Here is a 19994-nt window from a genome sequence, read left to right on the forward strand (position 1 = left end):
TTTGTCTTGACCATGCTTTGTCCCGTTTGTTTTCTGGTTTGATTTTATTTTACTTCGTGTTTACACACACGACATGTAATATCTAGATCCTCATTCATGAAAAACTTAAACTAGGAAATTTTAAGAATTCTACCCTTTCATTGGCCAAGAGCTAACTCTCAACCAATGAAACAACTACATCCTTAAAATATTGTTGTTTAAGATTTCATGAATGAGTCCCCTGAATTTAAAGATGTATTATGTTAATTTTTTACGAAACCATTTACTGGTAATAAATTCTGGTGCTATTGACAAGAAATGCTCATCAGTTTTTGATCGGTGATTAGTTATGTGGTTGTATATAATGTCATTGCCCCCCCATACGTTCATCTGTCTGTCCGTCTGTCGGTCAGTCAGTCCAGTGTCCACAATAGGGGCTAAAGTTAATACCCGATTGACTTTAAATTTATAGACAGTATTTAAGGTCATGAGACAAAGAAACCAATCGATTTTCTGATAATTACTGCCTGAGTTATGGCCTTTGATCACTCTAAAAAAAGTTGTGTGGAGGCTAAAGTTAATATCTGATTGAATTTAAATTTCTACATGGTGTTTAAAGTCATGAGACGAAGAAACCTATAGATTTTCAAAGATTTCTGATAATAACTGCCTGAATTATGGCCCTTGATTACTCTAAAAAATCTTGTGGACATTCTCGAGGCTAAAGTTAATATCTGATTGACTTTTAATTTATACACAGTGTTTATGGTCATTAGACGAAGAAGCCTATTGATTTTCAACAGTTTCTGATAATTACTGTCAGAGTTATGCCCTTGACTCCCCAGACGACTTAGCTGCTGTGGGTGTATGTTTCATTGCCGGGCAACCTATCTTTTTTATGTGTAGTATATCACAACATCCATCTATAAGCAAATACCCTCTCTCAGCACCTTATTTACCAATTTGTATCCAAAAGACTTGCTCAAGATTCCTAATTATTCCATATCTTTACCAAATATCCCACATGAAACTATGGAATATCTCTCATGAAATATTCATCGTTTGGGTCAAATATTCAATAAAACGGTTTGGTTCTTGTTTATCTGGTGTATAACATGGTCTGTATTGTAAACCAGCGGGGTAATAAGGCAACTTATATTTCATCCCTGTTTTATGTTACAAGTTCTTCCACAATAGAATAACTATGATGAATTGCTATTACAATGCTGGCCTTTTTTCTTGGAAATGTTGTCAGCCTTTAGATATAGTTGCAAATTCTTTCTTTAACAAATATTGTGCATCTATACAAAATGATTCTGGTTGGGTTTTATTCGCATAAATGGATCTTTATGTTTTGGTTTTCAAAGTACCATTAATCCTTGGAGATCTTTGGGGATTCAATAATTATTGAAATAAATTGTGTGGTGGTCTTTAGATCATAATTTATGTCATAGAGTGGGGAGAATCAGGTGGCCGAATGGTTAGCGCGGGCACGTAGTATCATAAGATCTGTCATTGAGTCAACTGGCGTGGTTTCGATTCTCCAGTTGTACGTGACAAGGAGTAGGGTCGCCTGTCCAACCTCGTGGGTTTTCTCCGGGTTCTCCAGTTTCCTCTCACTGCCAAAGATCCCTATGTGAATTATTGATATAAAATTGAATCATATGTTAGTCCTGAAATGACCTAGTTTGTGTCAAGTGGATGTTAAACCCCATCTATCTATCTCTCCCTCTTTATCCCCCTCTCCCTCTCTCTCCCTCTCTATCCCCCTCTCCCTCTCTCTCCCCCTCTCTCTCTCTCTCTCCCTCTCTCTCTCTCTCTCTCTCTCCCTCTCTATTTCTAGCGAATTTAAGCTGAAATCAAGAGTGTCTTAACATGTGTAATATATCTGATAGAGGCCTGTGTATATACTTGATCGAGTATTCACATAACATAGCGCTCATACTAACTATTCTATGTTTCATTCATAGATCTTGAGACAGGGGTCAGGGTTACGTCCACGGGGTGAGTTCAAGGACCCAGTAATAAGATCAATTATATTTGTTGATGTTTTTATCCTGGAAAGATTAATCCAGACGGTTCAATCAATAATTACCAGATGAGATCAACGAATATGAAACCAATAGATTCGTGAATTATCCTCATCATTTCATCCATTTCTATTTCTTCGTCTCCCTGATAAATTTGTAATTTTGTCAATTTCTAAAAACACAGTTGTTGGTTTACGAAGAATTATTATGTCAATTATTTGTTCAGATGTTTTTTATTAAAATATAATTAGATAATATACCCATTTTGTTTTAATATTTCACAGAAAGAGAACGAAATTAATCTTAACTTGCGACTTAGTGGCGAGTATTTCTACTTAGTTTATTCATTATTCCATTTTATTTGAAATTTAGTATCCTTTGAAAGAAAAAAATCGATCAAATACAATATAAACTGTTCCAAATTACAGTTTTATATATTCATATTTAGAAGCAGTAAAAAAGGTTTAATTTTTCAACATTTACGAGATTAAGTGAGATTGGGTCTTGCCAGCTAGAGACTGCAAGTGAGGCGAAGATATGTTTTTTAACAACCCTTATATTTCCAGTGGCATTTAAATGGTGGGGAACAGAGGGTGGGGTCAGGGGGTGGTCAGAGGGGGCGATGGCCCTGGGTATTCATTTGAGCAGGGCATTAAATAAAATATTGAAATTAAATTAAGATTTTTTCATTTTGAAATTATTGCCGTTAACTTTGTTGTGGAAGTACTATTTCCTAATTAAACGTAGATAGTGTTTTTATGTTCCAATTTTCCAAATATTCGGCAAGACAAATACACAAAATCACTTTCTCGAACAATCTACTCTCCCGAGATATATGCACAAAAGCACTTTCTCGATCAAATTTCCCTCCCAAGGAAATGTAGTCAAACGATTTGAAGAGTTATTGAGAAAGTCATAGAAGGCATAAAATTGGTCGTTACGAGCCTATGCGATACGTTAATAAGACGTCTGGGGGGAGTAGAATGGAGGTAAACTGGTCATAATTCCCTGACAACAGACTAGTTACGACCAGAGTTATTGCTATCTGGTCCGTACAGCGAGCCTTTTAATCAATTGAATTTGTTTGAAACAGTACACACGTGCAGATTAGATTTGGTCAGAAAATCTCGGTTTAAATTAATTGATCTAAAGATATCGGAGAAAAAGGAGGAGTAGAATAATGGAGGACTAGGAGGAAGTGGTCTAATTAAGTTAATCAAGCACACAAACGAAGATCTATATAATAAGTACGGATTATTCTCCGTCCAATAACCTTCTCTCTAACATCAAATTGATTTTATCTTGTTTTCCCACCAACTCTTTATTTCTAGCTTCGATAAAAACACGCAAGATAAATTGAATTCGTTTCTGCCTAAATATTTTCTTTTCATCGAATACGTCTGTAGAGAAATCGCGGCCACTTAACGTGTTCCTCCGTGTTCCTCCGTTCGTTGAAAAAAAAAAACATGAAAAGTTAAGATGGCCTTGATTGATCAGATGGCTCGCAGACAATCGTATTAAAGCTTGTAAAACTTTCGTGGTTCTTCTGATGAAAAGAATAAATCGTTGATTTGAAGAGGTAGGGTGTATATAGCATCGTTTAAACATAAACTCATTGTGTAAAGTACAGAAATAGAATGCATGTATCCTTCCATAGTTCCATGGAACAACAATAATTATGTGGTTAAACGTCCACTTGACACAAACTAGGTCATTTTGGGACTAATATATGGCATAGTTTCGATTCCCTAGTTGTACATGACAAGGAGTAGGGTCGTCTGTCCAAACTTGTGGGTTTTCTCCGGGTCCAACGTGCAAGCGAATTATTGAAATAAAATTGAACTATATGTTAGTTTGTTGAGTAAACATTAAACCCCATTTTCCTCTCTCTCTCTCTGAAGTAATTTCTTTTTATCATTTTCTTGGACGTGTTTTTTTTTTTTATCATTGATATTTTCCATCACTTTTCATTCTGGACGTGATTTTTAATATATAAACAACCTTTACTATATTATATAATAACTGAGGAAGAAGTCAATAGCATGGTCCAACAAGATTGACTTCAGGTCAATAAATGAGTTATTTTACGAGCGTAATCTCGTAAGCATCTGGAATCCATTTGTAGTTGATCAAATTGAAATCAAGATATTGCGTATAAAAATACGAATAAATGAATATTACATTCTATAGATTGGAAGATCAGGTTAAACATATTACTCTCAATCTTATCAAATGAAATAAAATAGAGTTTAACGTCCTACTGTTCTGCGGCGACTGGGCTAATAAAGACGGGCATACGCCATACAGTGTGCTATAAGGGAAATTTTGCCCAGGCAAACCTCATGGGTTTTCTCCGGATCCTTTGGTTTCCTTCCACTGCTTTAGACTCCTATGCGCGAGCAAATTATTGAAATAAAAAAGTGAACCATATGTTAGTCCCAAAATGACCTAGTTTGTGTTGAGTGGACGTTAAACCACATTTCACCAGGAAAAATTCACTGATTTCAAAACAACCCAAAATTTGTTCAAAATTCATCTATCGTGGATTATCATTAGATAGCAAATATATTTGATTGATCAGTTTTATTTTATTTATGACCTTTATGAACAATCTACAATCGGTAAAAAACCTTTTTGGCAAAATTTTTGGTCCGTTTTGGTTTGAGGCCGTTGTGTCTCTAACCCTATCAAGCAAGCTGTCATCATTTTTAAGTTCCACTGAAATGTTTTGATGGTCGTCTTTTTAATGGAATAGAATGTAAGCAGGGAGATTATCGCGAGTTGATATTTTGTTTTTACTTCTGTAATTAATCTGATTATATTTTAGCGTGGATAAAATGTAAACGATGATCGTCAACTTTAAAGTTACAATTTCATATTTTCTAAGAAAGTCAAAACATAATTATTTCTATGTCTTTTGCTCTATAGGTTGTCAACTCACTATTATACGATCACATGTGCCATCTTACACTTAAAACTCATTTACACCGGAAATAATAACACAATTACCTCCCAATTATCCTGAATTACCTCCCTTGATTTCTATTCTCCATCATGGAGTAGCTATCTTCAAACGTTTGAATTTGTCGATGAAAATGATATTTTTGCCAATTTCTCAACTGGCAATAGTGAATTATAGGATTAATAGGATTATTATTTAACAAGGTAGGACTGTTTATAGATATCATCTATTTTAGGACTTTATTTTAATAAATTTTAAAAATAAAACGTAAAAATATGAAATTGCAACTTTAAGACTTTTGTGAAGATTTGTCTTTATGTATTGATCCACTGGTGTGATTCTGTCTTTTATGAAATCCCAAGACATGTCTACATGGCATGTCTTCATTTAGGAATGTGAGGAAACCAATTTATTCTCATTCTTAACATGTACACCAAGGGGACGTCACATATCGAGAAAGTTAAGACAGCTAATAATTTCTTCGCAGACGCAGTGCATGCAACAGATATGCAAATAATTTAACCACAATACCATAGGGTCCACCTCAACCATACAGGCCACTCATGATCACTTGCTCATCAGTTAAATTGAGAGCCACAGTGACTCAGTGAGAAAGACGAGATGAAGTCCCGTGTTTGATCCCTGCATTGGCCGAGAAAGTTTGTCAGGATTTTATGGTGTGGTTCCCCCTTGTTAGTGGTGTAGGATGGAGTGCCTAACAAGGAAAGCTGTCTAGTCATTCGGATGGGATGAAAAACAGATGACCTGTGTATACATTGGTATGCAGGTGAAAGAACCCTTGACAGTTGGAATTCGAAATAAGAGTTGACCATAGCACCACTGTCCGTGCCAAATTTCCCTCATAGTACACTGTATGGCGTATGCCCGTGTTCATTAGCCCAGGTTAGGAGCAGAACAGTTGGACGTTAAACCCCATTTCATTTCCATGAGTCAATTCCCATGCCACCAATCGATCAATTTACACGTCATAAAATTGACATATTTTTACTCCCAACCATAAAACTTCCCCGGTTGTACGTGACAAGGAGTAGGGTCGCCTGTCCAACCTCGTGGGTTTTCTCCGGGTCCTCCAATTTCCTCCCACTGCTAAAGACCCCTACGCGCAAGCGAATTATAGAAATGACATAGTTTGTGTCGAGTGGACGTTAAACCCCATTTTTCTTCCCACCCATTTTCCAACATGTCTAAAATCACCCTGTTTTGTATACCTTACTCTTTGTGACGTACAATCTAGGGACCGAAGTCACACTGCTTGAATCAATGAGAGATCTTATGATCTAAAACACATGCATTAGATCTCATCATCTGCAGAGAGAGAGAGAGAGAAAGAGAGAGAGAGAGAGAGAGAGAGAAAGAGAGAGAGAGAGAGATGGGGTTTAAGGTCCACTCGACACAAACTAGGTTCAATTTTATTCAAACCAGAGGACCCGGAGAAAACCCACAAGGTTGGACAGGCGACCCTACTCCTTGTCACGTACAACAAGGGAATCAAAACCATACCAGTTGACTCAATGACTAACCTTATGTTACAGCACGCATGTGCTAACCATTCGGCCATCCAGAAATACCCCCACCCCCCCACCATGGTACCGGGTTTGATTCAAAATAAATTAAATTCTTTTACTCACGGAATCCCTGATATTGTTCTTCTTCCTCCTTCTGCTCGCTCTGAGCTCCGCTACCCACGGTCGTGTTGATCATACTGGAATTATTAGAATTATCACGATTCTGTAATAACGAATAGGCGTCGCTTAGCAACACATTCCTACACTCAGACAACGATTTTAAATCTTTGGTTTGACGAATTTTACCCTGTGAAGAACGATTTAATGAATTTTCACGAAAATACAAAACAACTCTGATTTCTCTTGAATCTTGGGTCTGATCCAGATTCTTCACTTTTCGCACGATTTTGTCTAACGTGTGACACGAAGATGATTTTGTCGTTAAAATATCCAACTTTTCTAAAGCACCAATCAAATTGCTGATTAATTCCCGCGTATCCTCTGATTCGCTATCACTGACTATTCTCGTTATATTTCCCTGAGATGATATATGGTTGCCGTTAGTGATTGTATCAGCAGACACCATTGGTTGTTGCTGGAGCCCAGATATAAAAAGGGCAGTAACCCAGAAGACAGATGACGGAGACATCTTGGGTGGAAATGGTAGCCATGTAGCTAGTCTACCTGAAAATAGAAAAGAAATGAAATGAAATGAAATGGAGTTTAACGTCCTACTGTTCTGCTCCTATGCTGGGCTAATGAAGACAGGCATACGCCATACGGAGTGCTATGAGGGAAATTTTGCCAGGGCAGCGGCACTATCGCCTCTTCTTATATCGAATTCCAGCTGCCAAGGGATCTTTTACGTGCATTCCAATGTATACACGGGACCTCGGTTTTTCGTATCATCCAAAGGACTAGACAGCTGTCCTTGTCAGGCCCTCTGTCCTGCATCACTGACAAGGGGGAACCACGCCGGAAAATCTGGATGAAGTTTCTCCGCCAATGCAGGGATCGAACACCCGACCTCCAGGCTAGCAAATAGAAAAGAGAAGTTTATTAAAACTTTTAATAATTGGTTGCCAGATAATGCCACATACAATCTGATTAAAACACAGATCCTATTTCGTTTCGCTTTTTATAGTTCAAAATTTCGTTTTACTTGTCTTTACTACACTAGGATCTGGATGTTATATAACCCGCGTACTGGATGAGGTTTGGAATTAACCAATGAAACAGTCTTTTACGGCAAGCTTTTGGAGTGAGGTACACGGAACTGTGGGTAACCCACTAATAACATCAACGATGTCCTTAATTCTCTTCAAAACTATATCGGGGGGCACATGTTTCGGAACAAAATTCATATTATGATGGGGGGGGGGGAGGAGGCTGTTCATGTAGTGAAGCAAATTTTTACACTAATAAACATCCACTCGACACATATTTATGATACAACGCGCATGCTCTGGCCTAATTTTCAACCCTTTGAAAATAAAGTTATTATTATTATTATTATTATTATTATTTGGACATCCAACCCGCCTTATTGAATCATAAAGTAATTGCATAATGGATACAGCCCACCAGTAAATACATCTAACTGTTTAGTGACGGAACCTACTGTTCCCTATAGATCTTCAAATAAAATGAAACGTCCTGCTGTTCTGCTCCGATTGGGCTAATGAGGACGGGCATACAGTTCTTTTAAAAGCAGATCTTCTCTTCAACACTGGAAATTGGGTGGCTGAATGGTTAGCATGTTCGCGCTGTATCACAAGGTCTGTCATTGAGTCAACTGGTGTGGTTTCGATTCCCCAGTTGTGTACTTGACAAGGAGTAGGGTCACGTGTCCAACCTCGTGGTTTTCTCTAGGTCCTCCGGTTTCCTCCCACTGTCAAATACCCCTACATGCAAGTGAATAATTGAAATAAAATTGAACAATATGTCAGTCCCGATTAACCTGGTTTATGTCAAGTGGAAGTTAAACTTTATCTCTCTGATTCTAAACTCTAGATCTTCTCTGTAACACTATAGCTCAACAATCTGTATAAAACTGATCTATTCATACAAATTAAAAAAGAAAGACCTAAATGGCTATAGGGCCTACATCTATCTCGTCTATACGGAATTAGTGTTACAAAACATTCTATATAATGTATCTTTGAAATCTGTATCTACAGCGCCAGGCTGATTGAAATTAAAATTACAAAGATCCTACATATCGTATCTTTGAAATCTGTGTTTTCAACATCAGGCTTACTGAAATTCATTACACACTAACTGAATTATCTTCATTCTGTCTCGTAACAAACAAAAAAAAATTATTTCTCCATTTCTCAATACAGAACAAGAAAAAACACAAATTGAATTAACTCCGATATTTACTGTCCTCCCTTGAGGTACATCTTTTAATTTCACTTTCAAGGATTCTTCATGTTAAAGAAACCATCTCCAGTTTTATCCTCAGGGGACAGGCCGTTTACAACTGGATATAAAGAGACTACAGGCAGCAGACAGCCTCTTTTGTCCAGATTTCTTTTCATGCTTTTTTTTTAGTTCCTTTTATCTTTGTGTGGCAATCTTCACCAGGGGAGAAGATAGCCTGCAGCAGATGTACGCCAGGCCATTGTATCACAATTATAAGAAATCTATTAAATTATTGAATCAAAGTCTACTTTTACATATTGCTAGAATGTCTCTTGTTGTATCAAAATCTCGGGGGTTTGGAAGCCTGAATGTTTTAATGCATGCTCTTTAGACTATAAGGTCTGTCATAGAGTCAAGTGGCATGGTTTAGATTCCCTGCTTGTAGCTCACAAGGAGTAAGGTCATGTTTTTTTTCCTGAGTCCTTCCACTGCTAACCATTGACAATTATTCATTCATTGAACCATACATTAGTCCAAAACAGAGTCAGAGAGTCAAGTGGCGTGGTTTAGATTCCCGACTTTTACGTGACAAGGAGTAAAGTCACCTGTCTAACCTCATGGGTTTTTCCCCGTCCTTCAGTTTCCTTCCACTGCTAAAAATTAAACCATACATTATATTAGTCCCAAAATGATTTGGTTTGTGCTGAGTTGACATTAAACTCTCTCTCTCTCTCCCTCCCTAGTATCCCCCCCTCTCTCTCTCCCCCTCTCTCTCTCTCTCTCTCTCTCTCTCTCTCTCTCTCGCACAATAACAACTATTTCATATTAAGCTTATGTCACACAAATTTGAATTTCCTAGAGTAAAGATATGACAAGTCGTGACAATAGAAACAATTACTTGAAGCAAAGAATTAGTTCATTTTCTTGACCAGACAATAAAAACAATTAGTTACTTATTTTTTTATTCAGAAAATCTCTGCTATCTGTGTATAACAAATTCTAACAAATATTTGAGGCAAACAAATAGCTCAATTTCTCTAAGAAAAATATTTGATATTATGGAAATTTTGACAGCTCTTTTGTTTGAATGTGATTTACCGTGGAATAACTTACTAGAATTAATCGTTCAATAGAGAATGAGACACAATTCGCTGTAATTTATCAAACTTATCGTGGCTGTTAAGTTATTTTAGTGTGCAGTATTGATTAAAATCTAGTATAATAACCACTGGTATTGTATAAAATTGATTATTCTCACTCAATTTATCAAACTTTGGCTGAAGAAAAACTTCTTTTTCTACTCTTGGTTAGCTCATAAATCATTGTAAATTGTTCCTTAATACTAACCAAAAATCAGTTTTTATATCAGAGAAAATTACAAGATCCCTTCATGCTTCATGAGGTTTGAGATGTCGACTAGCATGACACACTCCCATCTTTCACAGCTTGTGTTACCGAACTTAATCTATTCACTGACAGTTTTACGCTTTACAAATAAATGACATTTTACACCATCCAGTTCTTTTGTTTTGCTGGGGGGTGGATAACCGAATGGTTAGCGCGTGCTGCATCATAAGGTCTGTCATTGAGTCAACTGGTGTGGTTTTGATTCTCCGCGGTTGAAGGTGACAAGAAGTAGGTCAACCTCGTGGGTTTTCTCCGGGGCCTCCGGTTCCCTCCCACTGCTAAAGACCCCTAGCTGATTATTGAAATAAAATTCAACCATATGTTAGTCTCTCTCTCTCACTCCCTCTCTCTCTCTCTCTCTCTCTCTCTCTCTCTCTCTTTTGTGGAAATTTCTTTCCAGATAGGAAAGGTAATGTGTAATTGTTAGAGGCAGTAAAAACCTGGAGGCAACATCGGAAATGAATGGACTAAATAAAAATGAGATGGCGTTGAACATTATACTGTTCTGCTCCCATACTGGGCTAATGAAATCGGATGAAACAAATTAGCATAAAACTTATTATTTAAATAGGGGGCCACAGTGGCTAATTAAGTAAGACACTGGCTCGCTAGCCTGGATGTCACAGTTTCGCTCCAAGTTTTTTGCCCGTGAAAGTTCATCAGGACTTTCCGGCATGGTTTCTCTTTGTTCGGATGGAATGAAAAATCAAGGTTCTAATTACTAAATGCCATTCAAAGAATATCTCTTATGAAAGTTCATTATTCCATCCTGATTTTCATCTTATGAAAGCTAATTATTCCATCCTGATTAATCAATATAAGAAGGTAACAGTATATTATTATACAGGTATTATTACACCTGGGGGATATATAACACATAGTATATCACATGGTATATCACATTACATATGGTATATACAGGTATTATAATATTACCTGAGGGATATATAACACATAGTATATCACATTACACATTGGTCTTAATTACAGTATTATTAACGGTAAGGCCACATAAAAAATACCTGTGTTTTTGGTTACCTGGCCACAAAATTCAGGGTCGGTCAGTTGGTCGAATTTTTTTTTTAGTATTATGGGATTGTTTTGGGACTGCATTTTAGGTGTGTGTGTGGGGGCACCCACACGCTCTCTCTCTCTCTCTCCCCGCCTCCCTTACTCTCCCTCTCTCTCTCCCTCTCTCTCTCTCTCTGTCTCTCTCTCTTCCTCCCTCCCTCCCTCCCTGCCTCCCTTACTCTCTAGTTATGTTAATCAGGAAATACCAAATTTATATTGCCTCAACTGGAATACACAGGTCACATTTCTCAAGACTTTATCAAGCAATAATCAAATATTAAAATTCAAGCAGATAACCCACGCTGTATGGGTTGACTGTAGTACAACTCCCAAACCGGAAATGATAGTGGAAAACCATCTAGCTTATGTTACTCCTTGGTTCAAGCTACCCCTAAATACCAAATTTCAGGCTCGGGACAACCCCAGTGTAGCTGCCAACCCTGAACAGACAGACAAACAAACAAATGACAGTCACAAAAACTAGTATAGACGATGGGAAATTATATATACATTTTAAAGATACTTTCCCAGAAAAGTATTTATCGGGTGGTTATTTCCAATCAATGCATGTCAAATTTGGTATATATGGAAAGTATAGACACCCAATCTTATTAGAAAAATACTGGATTACCAGAAAAATGCCCATGGGGCAAGCACTGGGCAAAATTGTCAGGGTATCACAAACTGGCAACCTGACTGTTATCTGCCAGCTTATTGTGTGCCAACTTAAGTGAGGGAGCGGTTGTTATTTCTTGATCAAATGGTTAGGCGGTTTTGGGAACATTGAGGGGTGTCAATGTACAAAAGACTCTGCAAATAAATGGCGGAAAAAGAAGTTGACAGAAATAATTAAGAATTTACTTAGGCCTCAATGAAGCTAAGTTGACAGACATTGCATCTGACAACAGCTTACTTATAGCTATAGGTATTCCTGGTGAATACAAAGTTTTGAGAGGGAATTGAAGCAAATTTTTGATAGATTGGTTACTTTGAATATGTTTTTAGTCCTAATATATCATCATATCACATAGTTTGTCCGCGGGAATGTATCTTTAATACTTAGTTAATGATGGGACTTTATATACATATTTTAACATTTAGTTAATGATGGGTTATTGTTTCACCACAGGGTTATATTTCTTATATAAAAACAAGCGGTCATCACACACCTATAATAACCTCTGTTAATTTCATTAGGAAACCATTCCTTAATGAACCTAGTCTTTAATTGATGACCATTAATTAGCTATAACCCAACACAAGTTGAAGTGACAATGATTATAATTATACTGTAAACTGTATAAATAATTTTTAGTATGTGTAGTCATTAATTGACCAGTGTGTTATTATACAGTAATCATCAATACTACTGTTTAACTAATGTTTAGTATGCGTAGTCATTAATTGACCAGTGTAATTAACTGTAAAAGATGTCACAAACTAGTATTATAGGATCACTGATTCTTATATACAATTTCAACGCACCTACTTAAAGTTACAATTTCATATTTTCTAAGAAAGTCAAAAAATAATTATTTCTATGTCTTTTGCTCAATAGGTTGTCAACTCACTATTATACGGTCATGGGTGTCATTCTCACACTTAAAACTCATTTACACAGGAAATAATCTCCCAATTACCTCCCTTGTTTTCTATTTTCCACCATGGAGTAGCTATCCTCAAACGTTTGAATTTGAAGAGGAAAATGATATTTTTGCCAATTTCTCAACTGGCAATAGTGAATTATAGGATTAATAGGATTATTCTTTAACAAGGTAGGACTGTTTATAGATCCCATCTATTTTAAGGCTTTATTTTAATAAATTTTAAAAATATAACGTAAAAATATGAAATTGCAACTTTAAAGAAGCGTTAGGTTGTTTTAGATAGGGGCACATTCTTAACCTTGTGGGTTTACCCTGGGTACTCCATTCTCCTCCCACAGAAAAGACCCTGGCAAGTGTGCTAAGATAATAGAAATGAACAATACACACTAAGAACAACAACAAGATTAGATAAAGAGCTGATTATGAAAGGGAATATGTTGAAATTTCAGTCCAATTACTTCTTTCTGTGTCTGGTTATCAGGGATACAATTACAACTTGTTATAATAATAAACAAAAGTCTCGAATTATCCATTTTTACAATTAATCATCAACGGTAAAATTATTATGGTCTTGGTAAGTTAATTAATGTCTAATTAATAGTTTATATAACATTTCAGGCTTAAAGAAAGACGTGCAATATATACTTTTCCAGTTAGTAAAAGAAATGACGTTTAAAGTTGCAATTTCAAATTTTTGAGTTATATTTTTAAAATTTATTAAAATAAAGCCTTAAAATAGATGGTATCTATAAACAGTTAAAGAATAATCCTATTAATCCTATAATTCACTGTTGCCAGTTGAGAAATTGGCAAAAATATCATTTTCAAACTCAAATTCAAACGTTTGAAAATAGCTATTCCATTGGGGAAATAGGAAAACAAGGGAGGTAATTGTGTTATTATTTCCGGTGTCAATGAATTTTAAGTGTGGGAAATAATGCCTATGATTGTATAATAGTAAGATGACAACCGATTGAGCAAAAGGCATAGAAATAATTATGTTTTGACTTTCTTAGAAAATATGAAATTCTCGCTTTAACATTTTACTTTTCCAATTAGTAAAAGAAATGAGATGGGATTTAACCTCCTATACTTTTCTGATTAGTAGTAGAAATGAAATGGGATTTAATGTCCTATATCTCTGGATTAGTAAAAGCAATAAAATCAGATTTAATGTCTTAGTTTTCCTAATCTGATTAAAATACAGATCTATATTTCCTTTTGTTTTTTTATACTTTCGATGGCCTCCACTACATGAAAATCTAACCGGTTGTTGTGAATGGTCGTGTGAGAGATCATATGAGCGGCTTTTGACATTATGACATTAGACATTTGATGTTGCTAGTGGGTATACCCACAGTTCCATGCACCTCATGGCAAAAACTTGCCTTAACAGACTGTTTTATTGGCTAATCCCTCACATCATCCAGAACGCGGGTTATATAACAACTGTTCCAGATCCTAGTGTAGTAAAGACAAGTAAAACGAAATTCTGAACTATAAAAAAACGAAACAAAATAGGATCTGTGTTTTTATCAGATTGTACTTTTCCAATTAGTAAAAGAAATGAATGGGGTTTATCCCAGTCTGTCCATAAGTAATATAGGCATGTATTGATAAGTGAACGATATCAACTTTACAGTGTTATTAGATAACAAATTTTATTGTTGTCAAAGATAAAAACACTGACAATTTTCTGAAGAACAGATATTTTTGGTCGGACACAAATAAAACCATATTATGTCAATCAACGCATTGTTAAAACAGACAAATGTTTCCTTCCTTAGATGTGACCAAATATTTACATTAAGAGACTATCGAACTCTGAGAATCAATTAATGGTGTTGATATAGGTTGTTTGATTATAAATCTAGTATAGAAATTGTTTAGATAGCTGTACACAGAAGTTGGTATTTCCATCAACCTGCTCACTTTTATTGGTAATTCACATCCGTCAGTAATTGTGTTTAAAGTCAATGTTTTTATATCATCACAAAATGTCAGGGTCTGTTTGAATGAGTGGAGAATATTTCTGGTTAAACATGTTTATTACTGGTCACTGTGGTCACCAGGCCGTGAGTCTATTTCAAACAAGTCAACAGTGAGGCTGATGCCCTGCGCCGAAATCCCAAAATAAATAGATGATATATATTTATCCTTTTTAAAGTATCAAGCTGCAAACTGCTTGTCTAGTCTTAGCAGAAAACTCTCAGGATGGACCTCAATAATTAGTCTACTGCTTGCATCTGCTTACCCTTTACGGAAAATCCTCATCATTGAACTATTGTATCGCAAAAAGTGTTAAGGGCAGACAGATGGACGGACGGACAGCTGTATTTAATGATGTCTAAAAAAACCTTTTTTTTACCCAAACATTTGAACTTCAATTTAAATGCTTCATTCTCCATTTCGTATATTGTAACTTGACTATTCCTTTGTATTCTTTTGTTTATTTGTATATACATGTAGCTATCTATATCGCCACAGAGCAGTCAGACTGACTGAATGTTCAGTGCTATATAGAAAATAATCTTTGAGTGGCATTTAGCGATTGGAAAACACATTAATAGAACACAATTTTTATGGGAAACAATCACTGGTTTAGTCTAAAAGCACAACGTTTCGACAAGTATCTTCTTGTCGTTATCTTGTGCTTGATAACGACAAGAGGATACTTGTCGAAACGTCGTGCTTTTAGAATAAACCAGTGATTGTTTCCCATAAAAATTGTGTTCTATTAATATATAGAAAATGTTTATTATTATTATTTTATTATTATGTTAATAATCTCTTGCTTTCTTCGAGGAAAGGCGGGTTTAAAAATCTCAACAAATATGAGATCTTAAAATTATCGAAATAAAACCCCACAAAACACTCTTAATTTTCAAACAAAAATAAAATAAAGTTTTAATTTGCTTTAAATCCATTATGTTAACTTACGATATTCCTAAATCTAAAAGTTTGAATTTTAACAGAACAAATAAATGAAAAATAATAAGAGATTAAGGTTGACTTACGTTTAAACTATTTATGGAATTATATTTGAATGTAGTCCAACTCTTTAAAGCAATTTATTTCAAACAAGAGTCTCAAAGTTCATGGAGGAAGTTCATCCACTGTGCCGAGATAACTCTGTATATTCTTGAAATAAATGCCGAAATTTATTTCCAAATTATTTCTTAAAGCAGGAATTATGACCCTGTACACAAATTACTTCCAAAATTGTAGCTTGTGAGTTCAGAATACAACAAAACAATCAGCTTTGTCCACAGAGCCAAGGCAATTCTATATTACTTGAAAGAACATAGAAATTATGACCCTTCACAGAAAATATAACCCTTCACAGAAATTATGAGCCTTCACAATAATTATTTAAAAAAACGCAACATGCAAGTTCACAATACAACAGCCAGGGATCAACTACATTTCACTCAGAGTTAGAGCAATTCCCATCCAGTGAATGATCTAGCTCAGAAGTCAACTGTTAACTACAAGGTTTGACGAACCATACTCCAAATCAAACATCGGTCTCCAACTAACCATACCACGCTACCAGAGATGATAATTGATTATTTTTTTTCCACTGTTGAAACCAAACTGACTAACTGAATTGATAATATACTCAAGTCATTGTTTCATAGATCAAGTTATCTCTGGTTAATATCTTCAACTCTATTATTTATTTCACAGTCTTTTATAACTCTAAAACACAACAATAATACACTTCTAGATTGTCAACCATTGATCAGTTATTATAATAAATAAAATATCTATACTGATATTTGAGATTGTCGTTTGTTTGTCTGTCTGTTCAGGGTTGGTGGCTACACTAGGGCTGTCCTGAACCTGAAATTTGCTGTATAGGGGTAGCTCGGACACACTCAAGATTCTCAACCATTGATCAGTCACTTCGTAACATGTTATTATACTAAATAAAATATACATACTTATATTTGTGACTGTCGTTTATTTATCTTTTTTGTGTAGGGTTGGTCGCTACACTAGGACTGTCCTGACGCTAAACTTTGGTATATAGGGGTAGCTCGGACCGCGGAGTGACATGGACTAGGTGGTTTTAGACTACCGCTTTCTGGTTTCTGAGTTAAACTACTTTCAACTGGTGCAGCGTCAGGTCACTCGACAAAAACTAGGTAATTTTGAGCCTAACATATGGTTCAATTTTATTTCAATAATTCGTTTGTGCATAGGGGTCTTTAGCAGTGGGAGGAAACCGGAAGACATGGAGAAAACCCACGAGGTTGGACAGGTGACACTACTCCTTGTCACGTACAACTGGGGAATCGAAACCACACCAGTTGACTCAATGATCCAACGCACACATGCTAACCATTCGGCCATCCACCCCTGCTCCCCAGTAGGACATTAATCACCATTTCATATTATTTATACATTAATATCTATATTGTTAGTTTAAACATACGTTATGCAAGAGCTAAATCTGCCTATTGCACGTCTTACTTTAGGCCTGAAATGTTATCTACGTTATTAATTAGACATTAATTAACTTATCCACAACATAATCAACTCTCGATGTCATCACTAGCCTGCGATATTTACTGGATTAGAACCTGGTCAACTGCTTCTGATTAAATCAAAAACTGGATAATCAAGACTATGATTCTTATTGCACCAACTTTAGTAATGATGACCCAGGCCAGGCCAAAAATTCAATCACTAAATTCTCAGTTCAGAGTGTATCAATTTGATTGAAATTTTCAGCAAAATCCCTTGACATTATCTATTTTTTAACTATTATAGTGAGAAATGGCAGCTCTTTATCTAATCTCTAACAATACCCTTTTAATAGACATTTTAAATAATGCCATCCCCTAGTCAACTTCATAATGTCTTAATCATATATCCATCATTTATTTTAAACAGGATATTTATCTATGTCTGACATTCAATTGACCTTACAACAAACAATTAAAATCTACATATATATGGTATATATTTATCTGTTACTATGGTAACGGATGTTTTCTCATATATATTTCATCTCTACCAATCTATAATAATTGGTAATCTAATCCAAATAATGCTATTATGTCATCAATTTATGTATTCTTATTAAAATATAGCTGTAGTCTAACATTAAAGATTTTTCATTTTTCAGGTGGGGCAAACAAAATTCTATGAAGGTTTTCAAGAGTGTGTCGTTTTGGGGCCATGGTGGCTCATTGTGTCTTTGGGGCCATGGTGGATTGTTGTGTCTTTGGGGGCCATGGTGTCTTGTTGTGTCTTTTAGGGCCATGGTGGATCGTTGTGTCTTTTTGGGCCATGGTGGATCGTTGTGTCTTTGGGAGTCATGGTGGCTCATTGTCTCTTTGAGGGCATTATGGCTCGTTGTGTCTTTGAGAGCCATGGTGATTCGTTGAGTAATGTGCTGATTCACTAGGGGAGAAGCTGGAGAGGGAAAAATTAAATGAAATGGGGTTTATCTGCTCCAACTGGGCTAATAAACACGGGCATACACCATACAATGTGCTATGAGGTCATTTTGCCCGGAGATCGGCACTGCAGTCTACTCTTTATTCGAATTCCATCTGCCAAGGGATCTTTTACATGCACGTCAATGTGTACACGGGACCACGGTTTTGGTGTATCCAAGCAACTATACACTATTTCTTGGCAGGCGATCCATCTTGCACCACTGAGACGAGGTAACCACGACGGAAAACCCTGAGGAATATTAGTAACAATTTGATCACAAAAATATTCAAATCAATCAATTTCAACATACGATTTTATTTATAATATTGATAATAGGCAAACACCAGCAGATATTTTGGATGTAAAAGTAGTCATTCAGATGGTACAAAATACTGAGGTCTAGGGATATTGACTTTTGGGATAAATGTGGTATGAGCTGTTTTTAAGAGAAATATATTTATTACATAAGCATTCATTGCTCTGCTTAAAACAAAACTTAATAGTCATTCAGATGGGACAAAAACTGAGGTCCTAAGATATTGACTGTATTCATTACATACAAATTTAAGCAATTTGAGCCCTAGAAAGGATAGGGTAAATCAAAACTTATTGAATTGGAAACACAGGATCAGAATATCAAGTGAATCATTTGATTAGAACTGTCAACAACCAAATTTAATAAACATTGTTTACTCTTCAAAACTATTGGTTTATTTCTATATATGTAATTAATACCATATATGGTTTGATTTCACCTATTGAATTAGGAGATCATTTATATAGCCCCGATTACACTTGGCCATTCTCAGCACAGTACCAGGCTGCGATAAATTTTAAGAAATTGAACCGTTGACATTACTCTAAAATAATTACTCCAAATGTGGATTTCTTCACAGAAAAGTTAATTTCAGTCCCTACGCAAATGACCCTGATGAAAACAATTATGGCGGTTAATTTAGTTTGGGCAACCAGTACTGATGACAGAACCGTCAAAGTTTGTGGGAAAAAAGGTCAAGGTTCATTTGCCGCATGTGGAGTAATCCGTACTGAGAATCGTTCTCAGACCGGATAGCGTTTACACTACGAAAATTTAACCATGCCGAGACCACCTACAAAAAAATTAACCGTGCCATGTCTGGTACTGCGACTAGCACGCTTAAAATTTGAAATGTAAATGCAGTTATAGTCTAACACCATATTTCATTGCAGGCTCATGTTCCACGTTTCTGAACTCGGAACTTGTCATCTTTTACATGTTGCTCCATAGCTAACATCCACCGTCTGTGCATCATCTGGAGAATTAATATATTGGATTATATTGTACATTATGGTCAAATGGTCAATGTATCAATGGGAGAATTAATGCTACCACCGCAATGGATCATATTTTCCCTCATATCGCTATGAACACTTGGAAATATTTCTTTTTTTTGGCTGCCACTGGAAGCCTTTCATACACGCTTACAAACTCCTTTTTATTTCCCATTTAATAAAGAGAGAGAGAGAAAAATGAGGTTTAACATCCACTCAACACAAACTAGGTCATTTCGGGACGAACATATAGTTCAATTTAATTTCAATAATTCGCTTA

General features: G+C 35.9%; 1 protein-coding gene across 4 annotated transcripts in view; it reads right to left on the bottom strand.

Annotated features, from left to right (window-relative positions):
* Nucleotides 1–19994, bottom strand: part of LOC126827910 (uncharacterized) — a 93758-nt gene that overhangs the window by 15780 nt on the left and 57984 nt on the right. For 3 of the 4 annotated variants that reach the window (XM_050557487.2, XM_050557488.2, XM_050557486.2), the window contains exon 2: nucleotides 6621–7181. In XM_050557487.2, coding sequence (XP_050413444.1) covers nucleotides 6621–7146 — 526 coding nt within the window. In that variant the 5' untranslated portion in view covers nucleotides 7147–7181. Of the gene's footprint in view, nucleotides 1–6620; nucleotides 7182–15966; nucleotides 16172–19994 lie in introns of those variants that run through there. The other variant, XM_050557489.2, reaches the window with a different exon arrangement.

This window comes from Patella vulgata, chromosome 7 (assembly GCF_932274485.2).
Source record: "Patella vulgata chromosome 7, xgPatVulg1.2, whole genome shotgun sequence".
NCBI lineage: Eukaryota > Metazoa > Mollusca > Gastropoda > Patellidae > Patella > Patella vulgata.